Genomic DNA, 23,249 nt, shown 5'->3' with positions numbered 1-23,249 from the left:
TCATAACCCCTGCCTCCATCTATTGGGTGGACAAGGGACTGACCATGAATAATGGTTGGAATCTGAAGAAGTGATTAAAGTAGATGCATCTACATAAATGAGGTTGTTGTGGGTTTTTTTTATCCTCATTTAAGGCTATACATATAGGTAGTCAATAATGGAGTCATGATTTGATCCCAGGCTTGCTTGATTCTAAGGACTATGTTCTTTCCATTATTCTTGGAGATGAAAGATCAAATTCCCACTGAATAATCAAGAGTTAAATTATGTTCACTCATATTGATTTTTGTGTGTCATATTTTAATTAATGTAAAAGGTAGCATTTGATGTATAGCATATATCATCTCACAATTAACCAGAATGTTTACTAACTGGAAAGCCACATTGCTATTATTAACATGTATATTATCCATTTTGTGATTGTCCTCAATAGGTTTTCATATTTGCTTGACTTTCCCTGTAGCAGTTTCTTTCCCCCTTCTTACTAATTTTTTTTAGTGAGCTGAGTCTTTTATAGAAACAGTATTATTTTTGTACTTTGAAACTGTAATCCATGTTCAAAGCATCTGACATGGGTTTTAAAGTACACATTTTTGAGGCCCTAGTCCAGTGATGGCGAACCTATGACATGCAAACTCATTTTTTTGGTTGATTTTTCTTTGTTAAATGGCATTTAAATATGTAAAATAAATATCAAAAATATAAATCTTCGTTTTATTGTGGTTGCAAATATCAAAAAATTTCTATATGTGACACGACACCAGAGTTAAGTTAGGGTTTTTCAAAATGCTGACACGCTGAGCTCAAAAGGGTTGCCATCACTGCCCTAGTCAGTTTTGTGTTCAGTGGTGAGAGCATTGGCCCAAGCACCCAAGGGTCACAGGCTTGATTCCTAGTCAAGAGCATGTATCTGGGTTGCAGGTTTGATCTCCTGCACATGCGGGAGTCGACTAATCGATGTGTCTCTCTCACATCGATGTCTCTCTCTCCCTCCCCTCGCCTCCTTCTTCCTTCCCTCCCTCTGAGAGGAAGGGAGAGGGAGAGATGGAAATATCAGTGATGAGAGAGAAACATCATGGGCTACCTCCTGCACGCCCTCTACTGGGGATTGCAAAATCTGGGCATGTGCCCTGACTGGGAATCGAACCCTAACCTCCTTCCTGGTTCATGGGTCGATGCTCAACCACTGAACCATACCAGCCGGGCTAAAATTTTTATATTTAAAATATACAACTAATAAACTTAGAAATTTATTTCTTTTAATATTATTTGAAATGTGTATAGTCTAGCCTTCAAAATTCTACGTAAGGATGCAAAAATGTCATAATATCCTGCATATTGAAGTAATATAAGTTGAAGCTCATATATATACATCCCGGTAGCTAAAGTGTATACATTTCATTGAATTTTTTTTTTAAAATATATTTTATTGATTTTTTACAGAGAGGAAGGGAGAGAGATAGTTAGAAACATCGATGAGAGAGAAACATCGATCAGCTGCCTCCTGCACATCCCCCACTGGGGAAGTGCCCGCAACCCAGGTACATGCCCTTGACCGGAATCGAACCTGGGACCTTTCAGTCCGCAGGCCGATGCTCTATCCACTGAGCCAAACCAGTTTCGGCCATTTCATTGAATTTTAAAATAAGTCTTTGAAGTCTGCTATAGTGCCTGTGTTTGAACGATTAAGTCTTTGAAAGGAACTAAATGAATACAAAAATCCTTTTTAAAAACCTATATATTACAAAGGAGAATCAATGCAATGTCTACAGCTTCATGGATAACTCATATTAATCTTGTTTTGTGGATTTTGAAAGTCCGGTATATAGTGCTGATCCCTCAATCCCTTATTTTCATGTGATATGTCCCATGACCCCCAGTGAATGCCTAGAATCTTACGCAGTACTAAATCCTATAAATTCTATATTTTTTCCTATACATGCATACCTATGATAAAGTTTAATTTATAAATTAGGGACAATAAGAGGTTAACAACAATAACTAGTAATAGAATAATTATAAAAATGTACTATAATAGAAGTTATGTGAATGTCGTTCACTCTTTTCAGAGAATCTCATACTATAAAGTCTTCATACAGGCTCATTGCTTTCTGTTGCAACACATTGCCATCAATCAGAACAGGTTTTCTGTTCATGTCTTCCACCCATAAATTTAATGCCTTTTTCATCTTACTAAGCACTTATTATGCACTGTGGCTGTAACTTTTGCATTTTGAGGTATGACAGCAAAATTAGTATGAGTTTTTTCCCCATTTTTCACACTTTTGAGGGATAGAAGATTTGTTTTTAATGTAGATCTTGGCAACCTCAGCATATAATTTTTTTCTTCCTTATTATATCAAGAACTTTCACCTTTTCAATTAAAGGAAACACTTTATGGCTTCTCTTTGGCATATCTGAATTGCCAGCATCACTACTGTTGAATTTCGGGACCATTATTACATAAAATAATTTTATTTGAACACAAGTACTGTAATACTGCAACAGTTGTTCTGATAACTGAAAAGGGTATTAAGTGATTGACAGGGTGTGTATATGTTGTGAACACACTACATAAGGATGTTTCACATCCTGGATGGAATGGAGTGGGGACAACATGAGATTTTATTACACCACTCAGAATGGCAGGCAACTTAAAACTTAGGAATTGCTTATTGAATTGTTTATTTCTGGAATTTTCCATTTAATATTTTTGGATCGTGGTTGACTGCAGGTGACTGAAATTGAGGAAAGCGAAACCAAGGTTAAGGGGGACTACTGTAGCTTGTGCTTTAGCTAATCCTGATTCATGCAATGTAATTAGAAGTATGTTCTCTTGATGCTTTTTCATCAGAGGTTTTTTTCTTCTCTAGTTTTAGAGCAATGATTATGAATTTTGTTTGATTTTTAGTTATACGCAAAGTGATTTCTAGTCGTATATTTATAACAACAGTAATTGTCTGAAATTATTTTTGTGTAATTTTATTGTATAATATTTTAAGGCAATATTAAAACAAAAGTCACTTCTTCATTTCCTAGTTTTTACTCACGAGTACATAACTTTTATAGTTATACATAAATGTAAATTGAATGTCGTAGTTTTACAATTTTAAGCATATAGCTGTTTAGATCTGTTTATTTCTGGGTTCATAATATTCCATTGAAATGATTTCATATATAAACCACTTCTCATTCACTTGATAATTACATTGGCAACAATTTTAAAAATATTTATAAATAATACTGAAATAATTATACTTTTTTTTTTCTTCAAATAACAGATAGCCTGTAGTTATCTTCCCCATCTGGAAAATCCTGGTATTAGTTACACATAAGTAATAATGCCTGGCAAGATTAGTTCTTCTTATAAAACATTTTCAAATTGTACATAGTAAAATTACTTACCAATTTCATATTAGGAAGTAAATTTACTGATCAAATGAAAACCTTGTGATTTCCAATGCCATTGAAGAATTTGTTTATAAAATGTAATAGCTATTACTTACAAATTTCCTTTTTTTAAAACTGATTTTAAAAACTGACTTATTTCTACTTTTAGCCGAGACCAGTTTGGCTCAGTGGATAGAGCGTCAGCCTGCGGACTGAAAGGTCCCGGGTTCGATTCCGGTCGGGGGCATGTACCTGGGTTGCGGGCACTTCCCCAGTGGGGGATGTGCAGGAGGCAGCTGGTCGATGTTTCTCTCTCATCGATGGTTCTAACTCTCTATCTCTCTCCCTTCCTCTCTGTAAAAAATCAATAAAATATATTTAAAAAACAAAACAAAAAAAAAACTGACTTATTTCTACTTTTAGAAGTTCGTACTTTTCACTTCAAAAAGGACATGAAAACATATTTTTTAATAGAACAGAAGCTATGTGAGCATAGGGAATTTTGATTGTTTTGTTTGGTGCTACAGTTCTATGTCCTAGAACAGTACCTAACATACAGTGAGTCCTCAATAAATATCGAAAGAAGGAATTTTCAAAGATGTTTATTACAGCCCTATTTGATATATTAAAATATTAACTGGAAATGCTTTACATGATTATTAATAAGAGGTTGATTGATTAAAGTATAAAATAGCCATACAATGAAATATTGTTTTGTTAGAAAAACTTGGGGTTGTTTTGTCTGTACTGACATTGATACAATACCTCATTTTGTGGAAAAAACAAAACAAATACAAAAAAACAAGTGAAAAACAGTATATGTAATGTGGTACCACTTTTATTTTTAATAATTTGATTAAAAAAACAACTAATCCACCTATATAAAGCAGTGTTTATTTTATTTTTAATTTTCTAAACATTTATTTATATTATTATTTTTTTAAATCCTCACCTGAGGATCTTTTTCCATTGATTTTTAGAGAGTGGAAGAGAGAGGCAAAGACAGAGAAATATCAATGTGAGAGAAACATATTGATTAATTGCCTCCTGCACTTATCCAGACCAGGGCCCGGGCTGGGGAGGAACCTGCAACTGAGGTACATGCCCTTGACCAGAATCAAACGCAGGACCCTTCAGTCCACAGGCCAACGCTCTATCCACCAAGCCAAACCAGCTAGGGCTACAGCAGTTTTTAGACTCTTCAGTTTCAGGATCCTCCAGTACTCCTAAAATTACTGAGGAACACAAACGTTTTTTTGGTTGTGCTATCTATCTATCTATCTATCTATCTATCTATCTATCATCTATCTACTAGAGGCCCGGTGCACAAAATTTGCGCACAGGTAGGGTCCCTAGGCCTGACCGGCGATCAGGGCCAATCTGCGGGGCAACTGGCCGGGCGATCAGGGGGCCCCCGCTGGCACCCGCCTTGGCTGGCCTGGCACTGCCTGCTTGTTGGCCCCGCCCCTCACCACTGCTGCTGGTCGGGGCCTGTGGGCTGGGGGCAGCTCCTGCATTGAGCTTCTGCCCCCTGGTGGTCAATGCACATATAGCAACTGGTCATTGTGACCAGTTGTTCCACCATTCGTTCGATTTGCATATTAGGCTTTTATTATACAGGATATTTAGATGCATAATTACATATTAGAAACCAAAACAAAAAATAAATTTATATAGTTGTTTAAAATAATATTGCATTTTAACATAATGCAGTTTTATGAAAAATATATTTTTCAAAAAATTTAGTGAGAAGTGGCATTTCACATTTTTGCCAATTTAAAAAAAAATTCTTTATTGTTTAAAGTAGCGGTTCTCAACCTGTGGGTTGCGACTCCTTTGGGGGTCGAATGACCCTTTCACAGGGGTTGCCTAAGACCACTGGAAAACACATATATAATTACATATTATTTTTTGTGATTAATCACTATGCTTTAATTATGTTCAATTTGTAACAATGAAAATACATCCTGCATATCAGATATTTACATTACGATTCATAACAGTAGCAAAATTACAGTTATGAAGTAGCAACGAAAATAATTTTATGGTTGGGGGCCACCACAACATGAGGAACTGTATTAAAGGGTCGCGGCATTAGGAAGGTTGAGAACCACTGGTTTAAAGTATTACGCATGTCTCCTTTTCCCCCCATTGACCTCTCCCCGACACTCCCACCCTCCTGCACGTGCCCTCAACCCCTAGTGTCTGTGTCCATTGGTTACTCTTACCTCCACCCTACCCCTACCCTTTCCTGCCTTCCCTCTGAAGTTTGACAAAGTCTATTCGATGCTTCTCTGTCTCTCCATCTATTTTTGTTCTTCAGTTTATGTTGTTCATTAGATTCCACAAATGAGTGAGATCATGTGATATTTATCTTTCTCCAACTGGCTTATTTCACTTAGTATAATGTTCTTCAGTTCCATCCATGCTGTTGCAAATGATAAGAGATCTTTCCTTTTTACAGCAGTGTAGTATTCCGTTGTGTAGTTGTAACACAGTTTTTTAATCCACTCATCTGCTGATGGGCACTTAGGCTGTTTCTAAATATTAGCTATGGTGAATTGTGCTGCTGTGAACACAGGGATGCATATATCCTTTCTGATTGGTGTTTCTGGTTTCTTGGGATATATTCCTAGAAGTGGGATTCCTGGGTCAAATGGGAGTTACATTTTTAATTTTTTGAGGAAACTCCATACTGTTTTTCACAGTGGCTGCACCAGTCTGCATTCCCACCATCAATGCACAAAGGGTTCCTTTTTGTCCACATCCTCACCAGCACTTGTTCTTGATTTGTTGATGATAGCCATTCTGACAGGTGTGAGATGATACCTAATTGTTGTTTTCATTTGCATCTTTTGGGTGATTAGTGACTTTGAGCATGTTTTCATATGCTCTGTATGTCCTCTTTCGAAAAGTGTTTATTTAGGTCCTTTGCCCATTTTTTGATTGGATTGTTTATCTTCCTTTTGTTAAGTTGTATGAGTTCCCTATAAATTTTGAAGATTAGACCCTTATCGGATATAACATTAGCAAATATATTCTCCCATGTAGTGGGCTTTCTTATTTTGTTGTTGATGGTTTCTTTTGCTGTGCAGAAGCTTTTTATTTTGATGTAGTCCCATTTGTTTATTTTCTCCTTAGTTTCCATTGCCCTAGGAGCTGTATCGGTAAAGATACTAGCAGTTTAATGATAATAATAGCGGATTTTGTAATCAAAGAAAACATGATAATTTCAAGTGAAACATCAAAAGTGCTTTATTCAAAGTAATGTCCATAGCTAGCTACACATTTCCCCCATCTTTCAGGTTATTTGTGGATACCGTCCCAATAGAACTTTGCTTGTTTTGAGGCAAACCATTCAGAGACCCAATTTTCCACTTCTTTGTATGTTTTGAAATGCTGTTCAGAAAGTGCATGTACCATCGATCGGAAAAAGTGGTTATCTGAAGGAGCAAGGTCTGGTGAATATAGTGGGTGGGTTAAACTTCCCAGCAAGATCTTTTAACTTGTCTTTAATTGGTTTTGAAGTGTGTGATGGTGCGTCATCACGAAGCAAAATTACTTTGCCATGTCTTCTGGAACATTCTGGTCATTTTATGATCAAAGCGTGGTTCAAATGGATTATTTGTTGTTGGTAGCGGTCAGTATTAACAGTTTCACCTGGTTTTAGAAGCTCATAATACACCACACCTTCCTGATCCTACCAAACGCAGAGCATTGCCTTCTTTTCGAAGCGATTTGGCCTTAACAGTCGATGTTGATGGTTGACCTGGATCAACCCATGATTTTGTACATTTGGGATTCTCTAAATCCACTTTTCATCGCCAGTCACAATTCGATGCAAAAAAGACTTTGTTTCGTGCCGTTGAAGCAACATTTTACTGATGACTTTGGGTTTTCCATTTATCTTTCCATCAGTTGATGTGGCACCCATTTTCCTTCCTTTAAAATCTTTCCCATTGCTTGTAAACGATCGGAAATTGTTTGCTGAGCAACGTTTAATCTTTCTGCAAGTTGTTTTTGCGTTTGACATGCGTCCTCTTCCAATAATGCTTGTAATTGTTGGTCTTCAAACTTTTTCAGTTGACTTGGACCTTCTTTGTCTTTCACATTGAAATCACCACTTTTAAAGCGTTTAAACCAGCGTTCATAAGTATCTTGAGATGGAGCATGTTCACCATAAGCTTCCCGAAGTATATGATAACTTTTTCTTCAAAATAAAGTAATGAATTAATACTTCCTGAAAATGCTCTTTTTTGTCACGAAATTTGACATTTTTAAGTGTAAAAATATCTATGATGTTAACACCTTCAGCAAATTTGACATATGAAGTTTTGAAGCTTGCTGTCAATACAACAATATAACATACATATCAAATCGCATGTATATCAACATATATGTTACTCCATCTTTTGAAAAAAAATCCGCATTATTAACTGGTACACCTAGTATTGCTATGACATATGTCTGATATTTTGCTGCCTGTGGATTCTTTTTAAGATTTTTATAGTTTCCCATCTTATGTTTAAGTCCTTTATCCATTTTGAGTTTATTTTTGAGTATGGTCTAAGTTAGTGGTCTAGTTCAGCATTCGCGCCAACCAGTGGTCCGTGAGGTCCAAAAGGTTGGTGACCGCTGGTTTAAGGAAACCTTTGGAGCAGCGGTTGGTGACTGCTGGTCTAGTTTCATTTTTTGCATGTGTAAGTCCAATTTTCCCAACTCCATTTATTGAAGAGACCGTCTAGACTCCATTGTGTGTTCTTGCCTCCTTTGTCTAATATTGAGTATTATGGCTTGGGTCGATTTCTGGGTTCTTTGTTCTGTTCCATTGGTCTATATGTCTGTTCTTGTGCCAGTATCAGGCAGTTTTGAGAACAGTGGCTTTGTAATACAGATTGATATTTGGTATTGGGATTCCACCTACCTTGTTCTTCTTGCTCAGGATTGCTGTGGCTATTCGGGGGGGTCTTTTTTTATTCCATATGAATTTTTGAGGAGTTTGTTCTAGGTCTGTGAAATATGTTGTTGGTATTTTAATGGAGACTGATTGAATCTATAGATTGCTTTGGGTAGTATGGGCATTTTAATGATGTTGTTTCTAACAATCCATGAACACGGTATATTCTTCCATTTGTTTATGTCTTCCTCTAGCTCTTTTTTTTCAATGTCCTGTAGTTTTTTGAGTACAAGTCTTCTCCCTCCTTAATTAAGTTTATTCCTAGGTATCTTAATTTTTTTGTTGGCAGTGGTCATTTGGATTATTTTTTAGTTTCTCTTTCTGTGAGTTCATTATTGGCATATAAAAAAGCCATAGATTTCTGGGTGTTAATTTTGTATCCTGCTGCATTGCCAAATTCATTTATTAAGTCTAGTAGTTTTTTGATGGAGTCCTTAGGGTGTTCTATGTACAATATCATGTCAAATGACAGATTTACTTCTTCTTTTCCAATTTGGGTGCCTTTTATTTCTTCTTTTTGTCTGATTGCTATGGCTAGCACTTCCAGTATTATGTCAGACAGGAGTGGTGAGAGTGGGCATACCTGTCTTGTTCCTGTTCTTAGGGAAAATTATTCTACTATTTTCCCATTGAGTATGATGTTGGCTACTAGTATAGGTTTGTCATATAAGGCTTTTATTATGTTGAGGTATGATCCCTCTATTCCCACTGTGCTGAGAATTGTTATCAAGAAAGGGTGTTGGATTTTGTCAAATGCTTTTTATGTACCAACTAATGCCTGGAGCACAGAATTCGTGAGCAGGTGCAATCCCTAAGCATGGTCTGCGATCAGGGCCATCTTCCCTGATTGCCTGCACCCGGCCTCGCCCCCCACCGCTGCCCATCCTGGTTCACCGTTCACCATTGGGTGATCAGTGCCTGCCGGCTGGGGGGAGGAACCAAGAGGTTGGCTGTTCTGCCTGCTCACCAGCCCTGCCCCCTGCCACCACCCACCTCCAGTTTCCCATTTGCCGTTGGGTGATCGGAGCCTAGTTGGCTGGGGAAAGGGACCTAGAGGTGGTCCGTTCACCTCATAGTGACTAGTCGAGTGGTCGGTCACTGTAAGGGTCAATTTGCATATTACCCTTTTATTATATAGGATAGAGGCCCAGTGCACAAGTGTGGGCTGGCGGGGCCGGCTAGCCGCTGTCGTTCTGGTCTTTGGTCATTCTGCCGTTTCAGTCGCTGGGCTTTTATTATATAGGATTGATATGATTATGTGACTTTTATCCCTTAGTTTTTTTATGTGATGTATCATGTTTATTAATTTGCGGATATTGTACCATTCTTGCATCCCTGGAATAAATTCCACTTGGTCATGGTGTATGATCTTTCTAATGTAATGCTGGTTCTGATTTGCTAGAATTTTGTTGAGGATTTTAACATCTATGTTCATCAGGGATATTGACCTGTAATTCTCTTTCTTTGTAGTGTCTTTATCTGGTTTTGGGGTTAGGGTAATGCTGGTTTCATAGTAAGAGCTTGGAAATGTTCCTTCCTCTTGAATTTAAGTTGTTGGGTTAGATAATTTAAGTACCATTTTTCTTGTTTTTTGAGGTAGGCCTGTAGAGCTATGAGCTTCCCTCTCAGGACTGCTTTCACTGTGTCCCATAGATTTTGGATTCTTGTATTTCATTGTCATTTGTTTCCAGGATGCTTTTGATCTCTCTGGTAACCCAGTCATTGTTTAATAGCATGCTGTTTAGCCTCCAAGTGTTTGATTTTTTTCAGTTTTTATTGTAGTTGATTTCTAATTTGATGCCATTCTGCTCTGAGAAGATGCTTGATGTGATTTCTATCTTCTTTAATTTGAAGAGACTTTCCCTGTGTCCCAATATGTGGTCTGTCTTTCAAAATATCTTGTGTGCACTTGAGAAGAATGTATATTCTGTAGCTTTGGGGTGAAATGTTCCTAATATGTGAATTAAGTCCATCTAATCTAGTGAGTCATTTAGGATTGCTGTTTGTTGATTTTTTGTCTAGAGGATTTACTCAGTGATGTCAATGGGGTATTAAAGTCTCCTAATATGATTGTATTGCTGTTGATCTCTTCCTTGATACCTTCCAGAAGTTTTTTTGTTTTTGGGTGGTCCTGCATTGGGTGCATATATGTTTACCAGAATTATATCCTCTTGTTGTATCAATCCCTTTAGTATTATGAAGTGGCCATTTTTATCTCTTGTTATGGCCTTCACTTTGTCAGATATAAGTATTGCTACCCCAGCTTTTTTTTTTTTTCATTTCCATTTGCCTGAAAAAATATTTTTCCATCTCTTCACTATCAGTCTATATGAATCCCTTGGTCTGAGGTGGGTCTCTTGTAGACAACATATATACGGGTCATGTTTTCTTATTCATTCAGGCACTCGATGTCTTTTGATTGGAGCATTTAATCCATTTAGGTTTAAGGTTATTATTGATAGGTACTTCTTTATAGCCATTTTTATTCTTTAGGGCTGTGTTCTTTCTTCCCTTTTTATTTGTTCTTTTTACAGCAGTCCCTTTAAAACTTCTTGCATTGCTGGCCTGATAGTGATAAACTCCCTTAGCCGTTTTTGGTCTTTGAAGCTCCTGATTTCCACTTCAATTTTGCATGCTAGCCTTGCTGGATAGAGTATTACTGGATTGAGTCCCTTTGCTTTGCATTACTTTGTATACTTCTTTCCATTCCTTTCTGGCCTGATGTGTTTCTGTTGAGAAATCATTAGACAATCTAATGGGAGATCCCTTGTAGGTACCTCTCTGTTTCTCTTTTGCAGCATTTAAGATTCTCTCTTTGTCATTAACGTTTGCCATTGTAATTATCACGTGTCTTGGTGTGGGTCTTTTTTGCTTCATCTTGTTTGGGACTCCCTATGCTTCTGTGACTTCTTTCTTCTCCAAATCAGGGAAGTTTTCTGTCATTATTTCTTCAAATAGGTTTTCTATTCATTCCTCTTCTTGTTCTTCTGGCACCCCTATTATATGTATGTCGCTTTGTTTCATGTTGTCCCAAATCTCCCTTAGGCTCTCCTCCTGCTTTCTAATTTTTTTCTCCAGTTGCTGTTCAGTTTAGGTGTGTTTTACTTCCCTGTCTTCTAACTCGCTAATTTGGTCCTCCTCTCCTAGTCTGTTGTTGAAACCTTCCATTGTGGTTTTATATTGTAGCTATATCATTTTTTGTTTCCTCTTGATTCTTACATAAGTTGTTGAATTTCTCATCCAGCCGGTTTAGGAACTGCATGACCCTTACTTTGAATTCTTTTTCTGATATATTGAATGCCTCTGTTTCATTCAATTCCTTTTCTGGCCATTCCTTCTTTCCCCCCCCCCCCCCCGCCTTTGGGGCTTGTTCTTTGTCTCCTCATTTTTGCTCTCACCAGAGTGCCAAGGCGCCTAGTCACTGCACGGGGCCTGTGGCTGAGGAGAGGAGCGCACTCAGTGCTCACAGGAGCCTGTGGCCAGGGAGGCTGGGGTCCCAGTGTCTGTGAGTCTGCAGATGAGGTAGCAGTTCTTTGGCCGGAGTGGCTGTAGTGTCCGGGATGGTGTGTGAGCTTAGTCTGGGTGGTGGTGATGCTGGGCTCCTAGTCATAGCAGCTCTCCCCTTCAAGATGGCATGTTTTCTGAGCTAGAGCCAGCAGCCCTGGGAGTGCTTGCAGCCATAGCAGGGGCTCCCTATCTAGTACAGTCTGGTCTGCCAACCCCTGAGACTCCTGCAGAATCTGTCACACACACCACACGTCCACATACTCCCCTTTCACTCCCTCACTCACTCTCACTCTGTCCCTCATTACCGACCACACGTCCACATACTCCCCTTTCACTCCCTCACTCACTCTCACTCTGTCCCTCATTACCGTCCTGCCGGCCTCCATCTTGACTCCCTTTTGCAAATTTCTTTAATGTGTAGCCTAAGAAAAGGCAACTGGTTTCTCATATTTGCTTCTGATCTGTTATGTTGTGTTTTGGTTGAAATACATAAAAAAATTTAGTCTTATACAGATAATGTAGTCATAACAGGGAAAAGTATTCTTTAAAAATCTTTATTGTTGAAAATATTACATAGGTCCTCCTTTTCCCCCCATTAACCTCTTCCAGCCCGCTCCCATTCTCCTTCCTCCTCCCCCCAGGCCCTCAGCACCCCATTGTCTATGTCCACAGGTTATGCCTATATGCATACAAGCTCATTGGTTGATCTCTTCCCACCCACCCTCCCTTGCCTTCCCTACCAGGTTCAACAATATGACACTGGGTCTATTTTTGAGCAACAGTTTATTTGGTTCATTAGATTGCACATATGAGTGAGATCGTATGATACTTATCTTTCTTTGACTGACTTATTTCAGGGAAAAGTATTTTAGTATTCAGATAATTGTAGTTATTCTTTGATACCACATTAAAATCCTACAAGTAGTAGTTTCTTAAAGATTAGTTGCAGTGTGGAATTTGAAACCATGTCTAAACTTTTTCATACTCAGCCTTTAAAATCCATTGGTCTTTTTTGCACTAGAATGGATTTTTTTACCTGTGCAAGATTTTGTAACTTCTGCAGCTGTCATTTGGAAGATATTGGCTTACTGGTTATGTAGGTCTTCCAAATGTTGACACATTTTATTAAGTCATACCCAAAAGTCATATTCATTAATATCACACCAGTTTTATTGCAAGGGGTTTTCAAGTTACTGTGAAGCTGTCAAGCTCATAGTTATGGATACAAGTTTTTAAAAATTCTACTTATTACTTGAAAGTTTGAATTTTATCATTAGTAATATATGGTCAGTTGTTTTTCTTGAGTCTGACATCCTTACTTTATTCACTTGTTCAGAAAATGTCCATGAAATAGCCACATCTGAATTTTTTGTCACTTGTCCATCTAAAAATAGTGTTCCATTTTTTTTTAATAAATATTTTATTGATTTTTTACAGAGAGGAAGGGAGAGGGACAGAGGTCTAGAAACATTGATGAGAGAGAGAAACGACAGGCTGCCTCCAGCACACCCCCCACTAGGGATGTGCCCGCAACCAAGGTACATGCCCTTGACCAGAATCGAACCTGGGACCTTTCAGTCTGCAGGTCGACGCTCTATCCACTGAGCCAAACCGGTTAGAGCTAGTGTTCCATTTTTAAAAATTGCTAATTCACTCTTTTGATGATACTTCAAAAAAATTATTAAAAAACACATTTATAAATGTAAAAGAAACAAACAAAAAGAGAATGTAGCAAAATATTAACCATGATTATCTTAGAGTGGTGGGGAAATGGTAATTTTTTTCCTTTTACTTTTCTGTAATGAATAATACTTTTTTGTTATGCAGTATAGTTTAAAGTGTTATGCAATGTATGGTAATTATAAGAGTCAAATGAATGTGAATTATTAAGAATAGTTAGTTATAGTCTCTATTTTTCTTATTAGAATTTAGGTCCTGAATATGAAGGTATGTTTAACATGTCATTACAGTGGATTTTTGAAAATGGAAAAGATGTTGGAATAAGGTAAAGGACTTAATTTGTACTTTGATCATTTTGTAGTATAAGAAGTGATTTTGCTTCTAAATTCTCCCCTTATTTTTAAATAGGTGTGTTGGCTATGGCCCTGACGAACATTTGACAAATGTAACTGATGTGCAGTTTTTACAATCCACAAGACCACTAATGTCTTTTTGGTGTCGTTTTCGGCGCGCTTTTATTACTGTCACCCACAGGTTATTGTTGTTATGTTTAGGTAAGTTGTTAGGATGACAAAGAAGATACATTGTATTTTATAATTTTTGTGTCTGTATTTCACCAAATGCTAGGGTTTGATAATTTATTTCATTATAAATCACATCCAAAACTCCTCTAAGATATAATAATATTGAGGTTTTTAAAAATAATGTCAGCATCAGTTTAGAAAACAGTACTCAGGTATAAGTGCATAGATGGAAATCTACTTTAAAATAGAACTGGAAAATATAAAAATTAAGGTTAGTTTTTAAAAATAAAATATAAATATTTTAAGTAAAATATAAATATGGCAAGGTATGTATGTTTATTAAAATTATTTTTTATTTTAAAAGTATTACCTGAATTAAAATTTTCATTTAGGTTCCTAGATTTTATATGAGTATTTTGATTGAAAATAGGAATTTATGAGATTATTTTTCTGTCCAAGTCCCTCAAGAATAAGTTAATTTACCTAAAAAGTAAGTTATAGTATGTTTAATCCCAATAGACTCACTTTTCTAGTAGCTTAAAGCTGCAAAAGAAAAAAAGTGTGTGAAACAGTTTTTATTTTGTTTTCAAAAAATTAATAGAATTTAAATGTTGCACTTATTAACAAATTTTTAAAACATTGAAAAAAAACATAAAAATTAAAAAGAAAAGTTCAGTTGTCAACATAACAAAAGAAGTGAGATTAAGTTAAACTCTGGATTATGTTTAATATTAAAATTTTCTATATAGTTTTAATTATGTAACTAATTCAACCCACTCTCTTGAAGGCACATTCCATTATCCCATTATGGCAGTTAAAATAATCACTGTAGAAACTGTCATGAGTTTTCTTTTCTTGTTTTTCGCAATAAATGTTATTGAATGCCATTGACCACAAATTTTTAAAATGCAAAATATATGAATATTGCAGGTGTAGTGATGGTTTGTGTTGTTCTGCGTTACATGAAATATCGCTGGACAAAAGAGGAAGAGGAAACAAGACAGATGTATGATATGGTGATAAAGATTATAGGTATAGTATTTTTAGAAATCTAAACTATTGCCATGGTCAGTGGTTAGAGCATTGTCTCGGGCACCGAAGGGTTTCGGGTTTGATTCCCAGTCAAGGGCAATGGGTTGTGTGTTTGCTCCCTCCCCACCCCCTGTTGGGGCATGTGCAGGAAGCAACCAGTTCATGTGTCTCTCTTACATCGATTTCTTTCTTTCTCTCTCTCTCTCTCCCTTTCTCCCCCTCTCCCTTTCTCTCCCCTTCCCCCTCCCTCCCTTCCTTCCACTCTGAAAAGCAATGGAAAAATATCCTCAGGTGAGGATTAACAAAAAAGTACAAATAAAAAAAAATCTAAACTATTTCTAGAATAGTCATTACGTGATAAACTATAACATGATAACCAGTGATTGATTCATTTGTAAATGTGTTGATTTATTTTCAGATGTTTTACGAAGTCATAATGAAGCTTGCCAGGAAAACAAAGATTTACAACCTTTCATGCCTATTCCACATGTTCGAGATTCCTTAATACTGCCTCATGACAGGTGTGTTCAAAGCATTATGAGTTAAAGTAAATAAGAATGTTGGTGTTTTCTGTAGTTGTGGAAAATTATTGCGAGTTGTGACCCTTCTCAACTAAACCTGTTTTACTCTGCAGGCTTTATTTTTGTACTTGACACTCTTCTTTCTAAGTTCTCTTCTGTTACCTTCCTGATTTTGAGTGGCAAAATAAACAATTAGGTTTCTAAATCATTCTCATTCTGTTACATCTGATTCTTTTTTGTCAATTTCTACCTTATTTCCTTTACTTTCATCTTGATAAAGAAACAGAGATAGTAGCCAGTGAAGTTTTATTAGTTATATTTTTAAATACTTAATCTTGTTAACAAAGCTTTTAAAATAAGAGAACCAATAACTTCTTGAAAATAATTATGATGCCATATGCTAAAGCAGCTTTCTTAACCCTAGTAACACATTAAGGTCCAGTGGAAATTTTAGGGAGGAAAACATACTGATGCTTATGGTCTACCTCTAGAGTTTGAAATTCAGTAAATCTGAGGTGAGTGAAGTTTAGGCAACTAAATCTTTTTTGAAAAACACTTTAAGAACAGCCAGAATTAACAATAACACTACCTTCAGTTATTAATATTTGAAAAAATGATAAGCCAAGATGATAATCATTTTGTTGATATAATAGGAAAAGAATGAAGAAAGTCTGGGATAGAGCCGTTGACTTCCTTGCTGCTAATGAGTCTAGAGTTCGTACAGAAACACGAAGAATAGGTGGTGCAGATTTTCTAGTTTGGCGGTGGATCCAGCCTTCTGTATCCTGTGACAAAATATTAGTAATACCTTCAAAAGTGTGGCAAGGTCAAGGTATGTATTTTTAAACAACAAAAAATACAAGCATAAATTTGTTTTGTTATTTCCAGTTACAACTCTTATGTTATTTAAAATAGTACAATTGAGCAAGGTATGAAAGCAAAGCTCCCCTTCCTGTTTCATCCCATAGAAGGAATTAGTGTTAGCTCCTTATATGTCCTTCCACTTTCTCCTGGCTTTTAAAAACTTAAATGATTTGTCTTTTCTGTAATAGAATACTATACACATTAATTTTTTTCCTTTTTCACTTAACAAAGTAACTTAGTTATTAAAGATTTAATTGCATTTTCCTCTAATTTTTTTATGCAGATAAGACACATATGCTTTATATATGTATATATGTTTTACATATATAATGCTTATATGTAAGACATATTAAATGGAATCATAAGTTTTTAATTGCTCCTTTTTCCAGTTTTTACTTGCCTGCATATCCCCCATGCCAAGTAGCTTTTCTGAGCATCACTATATATATTTTTTAATGCTTGCATAGTTACAAAAGCGTGTATATGTAAGTATATAGGAGGGTTTGGTGATTGGTTGTCTTATATAACCAAACCTCTACTAGTGATAACTGTTACCTCACTTGAATTTTTTGTATCTTAATGGTTAGTGGAAAAATTATATCTTATGGTTAGTTTAATTTGCATTTCAGGACGTGTAGTGAGTTGAGTTTCTTTTAACCTTGTTGGATAAAAGCACATTTATCAATGTTTGCTAAGCATAGCTTTTATGGGAAAGATCAGTAAATTATTTTGAAATTACAATAAGATCCCATTTTTTCTAATTTTCACTGTTAAAAGAGTTTGAATAATAAGCTTAATATAATCATGGCATAAATATGAAGCTTTGACTTTGCCAAAGATGGCACTAAACAATAAACTATTTGGGGTTTTTTGTTTTGTTTTGTTTTCTTAAAATATATTTTTATTGATTTCAGAGAGGAAGGGAAAGGGAGAGAGAGAGAAATATCAATGATGAGAGAGAATCATTGATTGGCTGCCTCCTTCACGCCCCCTACTGGGAACCAAGCCCACAACCTGGGCATGTGCCCTTGACTAGAATCAAACCCAGGACCCTTCAGTCCATAGACTGATGCTCTATCCACTGAGCCAAACCAGCAAGAGCTAAACTATTTGTTTTAAAGGGTGCATGCAGAAGGGCCCTTTGATGGTGGAAACAATTCAGATGGTGGAAGCCAGTCAGATCTTATTACCTTAATGCCTGGTTATAAAGGTGTGGAGTCTTAGCCTGATTTCTTCATAGAGCTAGCAATTAGTATTCATGTATGCCTTTGAGGTTCTTGAAAAGGCCATTATTTTGTTCATAGGAATTTTTTTTTAAATGTTATAGTTTGTCTTGTTTTTTAAAGGTGAGATTTTCAAGACAAATCTAAAGACAGTTTCTTGCCCAAATAATAATCCATATTGTTCTTACATATTTATAGTAGTACTAGAGGCACGGTGCACGATATTTGTGCATGGAGGGGGGCTTCCCTCAGCTCAGCCTGCACCCACTCCAATCGGGGACTCCTTGGGGGATGTCCGACCACCCAGGGATTGGGTCTAAACCAATGGTCGGACACCCCTCTCACAATCTGGGACCACTGGCTCCTAACCACTCACCTGCCTGCCTGCCTGATTGCCCTAACCCCTCTGCCTGCCTGTCTGATCGCCCCTAACCTCTCTGCCTGCCTGGTCACCCCTAACTGCCTCTGCCTGCCTGCCTCATTGCCCCTAACTGCCTTCCCCTGCCGGCCTGATCTTGCCCCCAAGTGCCCTCCCCTGCCGGCCTGATCTTGCCCCAACTGCCCTCCCCTGCCAGCCTGATTTCACCCCTAACTGCTCTCCCTGGCTGGCCTGATTGCCCCTAACTGCTCTCCCCTGCCGGCCTGATCTCGCTCCCAACTGTCCTCCCCTGCAGACCTGATCTTGCCCCCAACTGCCCTCTTCTGCCGGCCAATTTGGGTTCTGATTGGTCAGTTTCTATGCCAGTCAGCGCCAAAAGCTCCACCTCCTAGGCAGCCATTGGCTCCTTACATTCACCCAGATTTGGTTCTGATTGGTCAGTTTCTATGCCAGTTAGCGTCAAAAGCTCCACCTCCTAGGCAGCCATTGGCTCCTAACAATCAGATTTGGTTCTGATTGGTCAGTTTCTATGCCAGTCAGTGTCTCTGGGCCTGTCAAACGGGCCTGATCAGAAAGGCAAGGCTGATCAGCAGCCCCTGTGGAGGCCTGGAGAGAAATGGAGGCGTGGCTGTTGGCCAGAGAAAGAGAGGCAAGTTCTGATCAGTGGCTGCCACAGAGGCTATGGATCAGACCCTGCCCCTCTCTCTGCAGGCCTCTCTCTGGGCCTGATCCTAGCCCGCTAGGCAGTCAGTGCTGGGTCAGGGCGCCCACAGCTGCCCCAGTCAGTGCTGGGTCGCCACGGCTACCCAGCTCTGACTTCAGGTCTGATCGAGCCTTGGGTCATTAAGACCCTGGCTCTTTATTATATAGATTAGAGGCCCGGTGCACAAAAATTTTGCACTCGGGGGGGAGGGGGCGTCCCTCAGCCCGGCCTGTGCCCTCTCGCAGTCTGGGACCCCTCGGGAGATAATGACCTGCTGGCTTAGGCCTGCTCTCGGGTGGCAGAGGGCAGGCCCAATCCCTAGGTGCAGCCCCTGGTCGGGCTCAGAGCAGGGCCGATTGGGGAGTTGGGGCACCTTCCCCTGTCATGCACAGAGCAGGGCAGATTGGGAGGTTGCGATGCCACACCATGGAGGCTTGGAGCAGGAACCCCTCTGTGTTGATCTCTCAGGCTCCTGGCCTCCACTGCATGCTGTACTCTCCCTTGAGCTATGGCCAGGATGGGGGTGCTGCTTGCAAGCCGGGCTTTCCTGCTCTCGGATTGCCATGGCGACCGGGGAGCAGGCCCAGCTGGGGCTGCCCACAGGCCGGGTTTTCCGCTCCCAGGTCTCCATGGCAACCGGGGAGCAGGCCCAGCTTGGAGCTGCCCACAGGCAGGGCTTGCTCTCCTGTTCCCGGATCCCCATGGAGACCGGAGAGCAGGCCCAGCTGGGGGCTGCCCGCAGGCCAGGCTTGCTTTCCTGCTCCCGGATGACCATGGCAACTGGAGAGTAGGCAATGTTTGGGGCTGCCTGCAGGCCAGGCTTGCTTTCCTGCTCCTGGATCCTCATGGCGACCGAGGAGAAGGCGCAGCTGGGGGCTGCCCGCAGGCCGGGCTTGCTTTCCTGCTCCCGGATCAGGCCCAGCTGGGGGCTGTCCTCAGGCTGGGCTTGCTTTCCTGTTCCTGGATCAGGTGCAGCTGGGGGCTGCCTACAGGCCGCACTTTTCTACTTACTGATGGCCAGATCACCACAGCGACCCAGGGCCCAGTGGCACTTTCCTGCTCTCTAATAGTCATAGGGTCCTGGCTGGGGGCAGGGCTTAGCAGTGGAGGGCTTAGGCAGCATGGGGATCCCGGCTGGGGGCTCAGGTGGCACACATGGGTCCCGGCTGGGGGGCGGGGCTTATGCCCCGCTGCCCAGGGCTGCACATGGTGCCCGGATGGCAGCTCGCGCTGTCCTGCCCTGCCTGTAGTATAGGATAGAGGCCTGGTGCACGGGTGGGGGCCGGCTGGTTTGCCCTGAAAGTGCCCCGGATCAGGGTGGGGGTCCCGCTTGGGTGCCTGGCCAGCCTGGATGACGGACTGAAGGCTATTTGCAACTGGTCACACCCCCTTCAGGGTGGGTGTCCCCATTGGGGTGCCTGGCCAGTCTGGGTGAGGGCCTGAGAGCCATTTTCAGGCTGGAGGGCAACTTAAGCTCCCAGCCTCTCCTTTTTTTCTATTCTTTTTTTTATTCTGGGATTTATTTACCTTCTATAGCTGTCACTGGAGCTGAGAACCGGCTCCAGCTCTGAGGGCTGAAAGCAGGTTTCTGAGTCTGTTTGGCTTCTATAATTGAAACTCTGTTGCCATCACAGCAGCTCTAAGCTCTGAGGCCGAAGCTGGCTGAAAGCAGGTCTCTGGAGCTTGTTTAGCTTCTATAATTGCAACATAGTTGCTTAGAGTGCAGCTCAGAGGCTGGCCACGGCAGGCCGGGAACGTTGGCTTCCTCCGTCACTGGAGCAAGCAAGCCTCCTTCTCACTTCAGCTGCATGGCTGCCGGACGCCATCTTGGTTGGCAGTTAATTTGCATATTCTGCCGATTAGCCAATGGGAAGGGTGTTGGGGTTATGCTCAATTTGCATGTTTCTCTTTTATTAGATAGAATGATATACTTTAAGTGTGTTAAATTGGATGCTCTATAACTCTAAGATTTAAAACCTCAGACTTATTTTTACTTTGTCATTTTCTTCAGGAAAGACTATTCAAATGTGATAAAATACAACTTTGTCAGTTATAGTAGTGGTAATACTATAATTCATGTAATTCATGTAATACAATAACATGAATTGATATAATTTTTAAAGTGTTCTACCTTTTAATTAAAAAATGTTTTTATTGATTTTAGAGAGAAAGGAAGGTAGATAGAGAGATAGACACATTGATTGGCTGCCTCTTGCACACACCACCCCCCCCCCTCACCCCCCACTGGGGATTGAACCCCCAACTCGGGTATGTGCCCTGACCAGGAATCAAACCGGTGACCTTTTGGTGCATGGGATGACACTCAACCAACGGAGCCAAAGCAGCCAGGGCCCTAGTAATTCTTATATTAATGTTTCATCAAAGTTTTGGTGTATTAAACATGCCAAGTACCGAGTTATCTTGTATATCTTTTACCTCATGTAGCTCTAATATAGAATTTAGTTTTAGTATTAATTTTATGCCATTAAATGTATAGTCTATCTAAATATAACTAAGTGACTCTTATATAGCTTTTTAAAAATATTAATACATAAAATAAGTTGCTTTCATTAAATGTATCTTAACAGCCCTAACCGGTTTGGCTCAATGAATAGAGTGTGAGTCTGCGGACTGAAAGGTCCCAGGTTCGATTCCGGTCAAGGGCATGTACCTTGGTTGTGGACACATCCCCAGTAGGAGATGTGCAAGAGGCAGCTGATCGATGTTTCTCTCTCATTGATGTTTCTAACTCTCTCTCTCCCTTCCTCTCTGTAAAAATATTAATAAAGTATATTTTTAAAAAAATGTATCTTAACAGATATTATGCTGTATAAATCTGGCTGTATATTGAGGGGTTTTGGTAGTTGATGTAAAAAGATGGTTTAATGTATTAACAAGCTTAATGTTTCTCCCCTTATAAATGCTATGATTTAATTATAAAGATACATGGCTGAAGGGTTGTTTATTATAGTAGTCATATGAATTCACTACCACTGCAAGCTATTGTTATTTAATAGTATTTTTAAATAACTGACCTTATTGAATTTTTAGCTCAATTTCTAAAAGGTAGTTGTTTATAAATTAGATGATTATATGATATTAGTATTTCTAAAGGTATTTTAAAGCACCAGTTTAAAATCAAACAATACCTGCTGGGGAGCCAGAGAACTATTTATGCTCTGACAGATGTAGTGTTTGGAATTAACAACCTTTATTTGAAGGATCCAAAGGTAGTTCCTGGGGTATTTAAAATGTAGCATTCAATAACTACTATATCTTTACTCTGCTCAGAAAGTGATTACAGTTCAGTTAGTGAGACAAAGCATTTATTTTAAAAATCAATTTCATCTTTGGGACTACCTTCTGACTAGTGGAAATTTGTGTCTAATCTAGCATAAGGTGGTATGAGTGTTCTTTTCCTCTGGTTCATCCCCTTCTGACCCAGGCCAATATTGGAATTTCAAGGAAGTCAGATTGCCTGCAATTAAAAGATCATCTAAGAACAGAACCTATACACTGTTATGGTACTAGAAGTTCAGACTTTCTTGATCTGGGGTCTTCTCAAGTATCTTCCCTTACTGTTTTACATTCCTGCATATACAAGATCTTTTCATCACCATTTAAACATGCTGTAGTCTCTCTCATCTGTAACACAGTGTTGGACTCTACACTGTCAAATAGCTATTACCTATTTACAGCCAAATAGCATTAAACACTTTACTTATAGTCTTTATTTTTTCACCTCTTAGTTATTCTACAGCTGACTCCCATCCGTTTTACATCCCTTTTGTTCTAAGGAAACAGCTCTCAAACTTCCGAATTGGTAAATCCAGTGGATTTTTTTGTTCTTAGAACCTTAATTTACTTAGAACCGTTAGCAATTCAGCCTGCCTAGAAATTTTTCTCCTTTTGGCTTTGGGGATGCCATTTTCTCCTGGTATCTTCCTACCTCTGACAATTTCTTCAGTCTTCTTTTCTATTTCTACCTCTAGGTGTTAAGTTTCTCAAGGCCATCTTCTTATCTCATTCTACCTGTCTCCCTAGCGCAGTGGTTCTCAACCTTCTGGCCCTTTAAATACAGTTCCTCATGTTGTGACCCAACCATAAAATTACTTTCGTTGCTACTTCATAACTGTAATATTGCTACTGTTATGAATTGTAATGTAAATCCTATCTAATAAAAGACAAAAAGGGTAATTAACCGTACCTCCGCTACGCTTCCCATTGGCTAATCAGCGAGATATGCAAATTAACTGCCAACAAAGACGGCGGCCGGCAGCCACACAGCTGAAGCGAGCAGGAGGCTTGCTTGCTCCAGTGATGGAGGAAGCCAAGGTTCCCCGCCTGCGGCGGCCTGGCTCTGAGCCCGAAAGCAACAATGTTTCAATTATAGAAGCTAAACAAACCCCAGATAGCTGCTTTCAGCCGGCCATGGCCTCAGAGCTGGGAGTGCCAGTGACAGCCACAAT

General features: G+C 39.3%; 1 protein-coding gene across 1 annotated transcript in view; it reads left to right on the top strand.

Moving 5' to 3' along the window:
* The window catches only part of LEMD3 (LEM domain containing 3), an 84,458-nt gene that overhangs the window by 54,368 nt on the left and 6,841 nt on the right, over positions 1–23,249 (top strand). Inside the window, exons 5-9 of the mRNA XM_081082302.1 lie at positions 13,780–13,859; positions 13,943–14,088; positions 14,989–15,090; positions 15,509–15,611; positions 16,265–16,443. Coding sequence (XP_080938428.1) covers positions 13,780–13,859; positions 13,943–14,088; positions 14,989–15,090; positions 15,509–15,611; positions 16,265–16,443 — 610 coding nt within the window. The remainder of the gene's footprint in view (positions 1–13,779; positions 13,860–13,942; positions 14,089–14,988; positions 15,091–15,508; positions 15,612–16,264; positions 16,444–23,249) is intronic.

Source organism: Myotis nattereri, assembly GCF_964212035.1.
Source record: "Myotis nattereri genome assembly, chromosome: 2".
Lineage (NCBI taxonomy): Eukaryota > Metazoa > Chordata > Mammalia > Chiroptera > Vespertilionidae > Myotis > Myotis nattereri.
The sequence above is the reverse complement of the archived record's forward strand: the minus strand, read 5'-3'. Positions and strand labels throughout refer to the sequence as shown.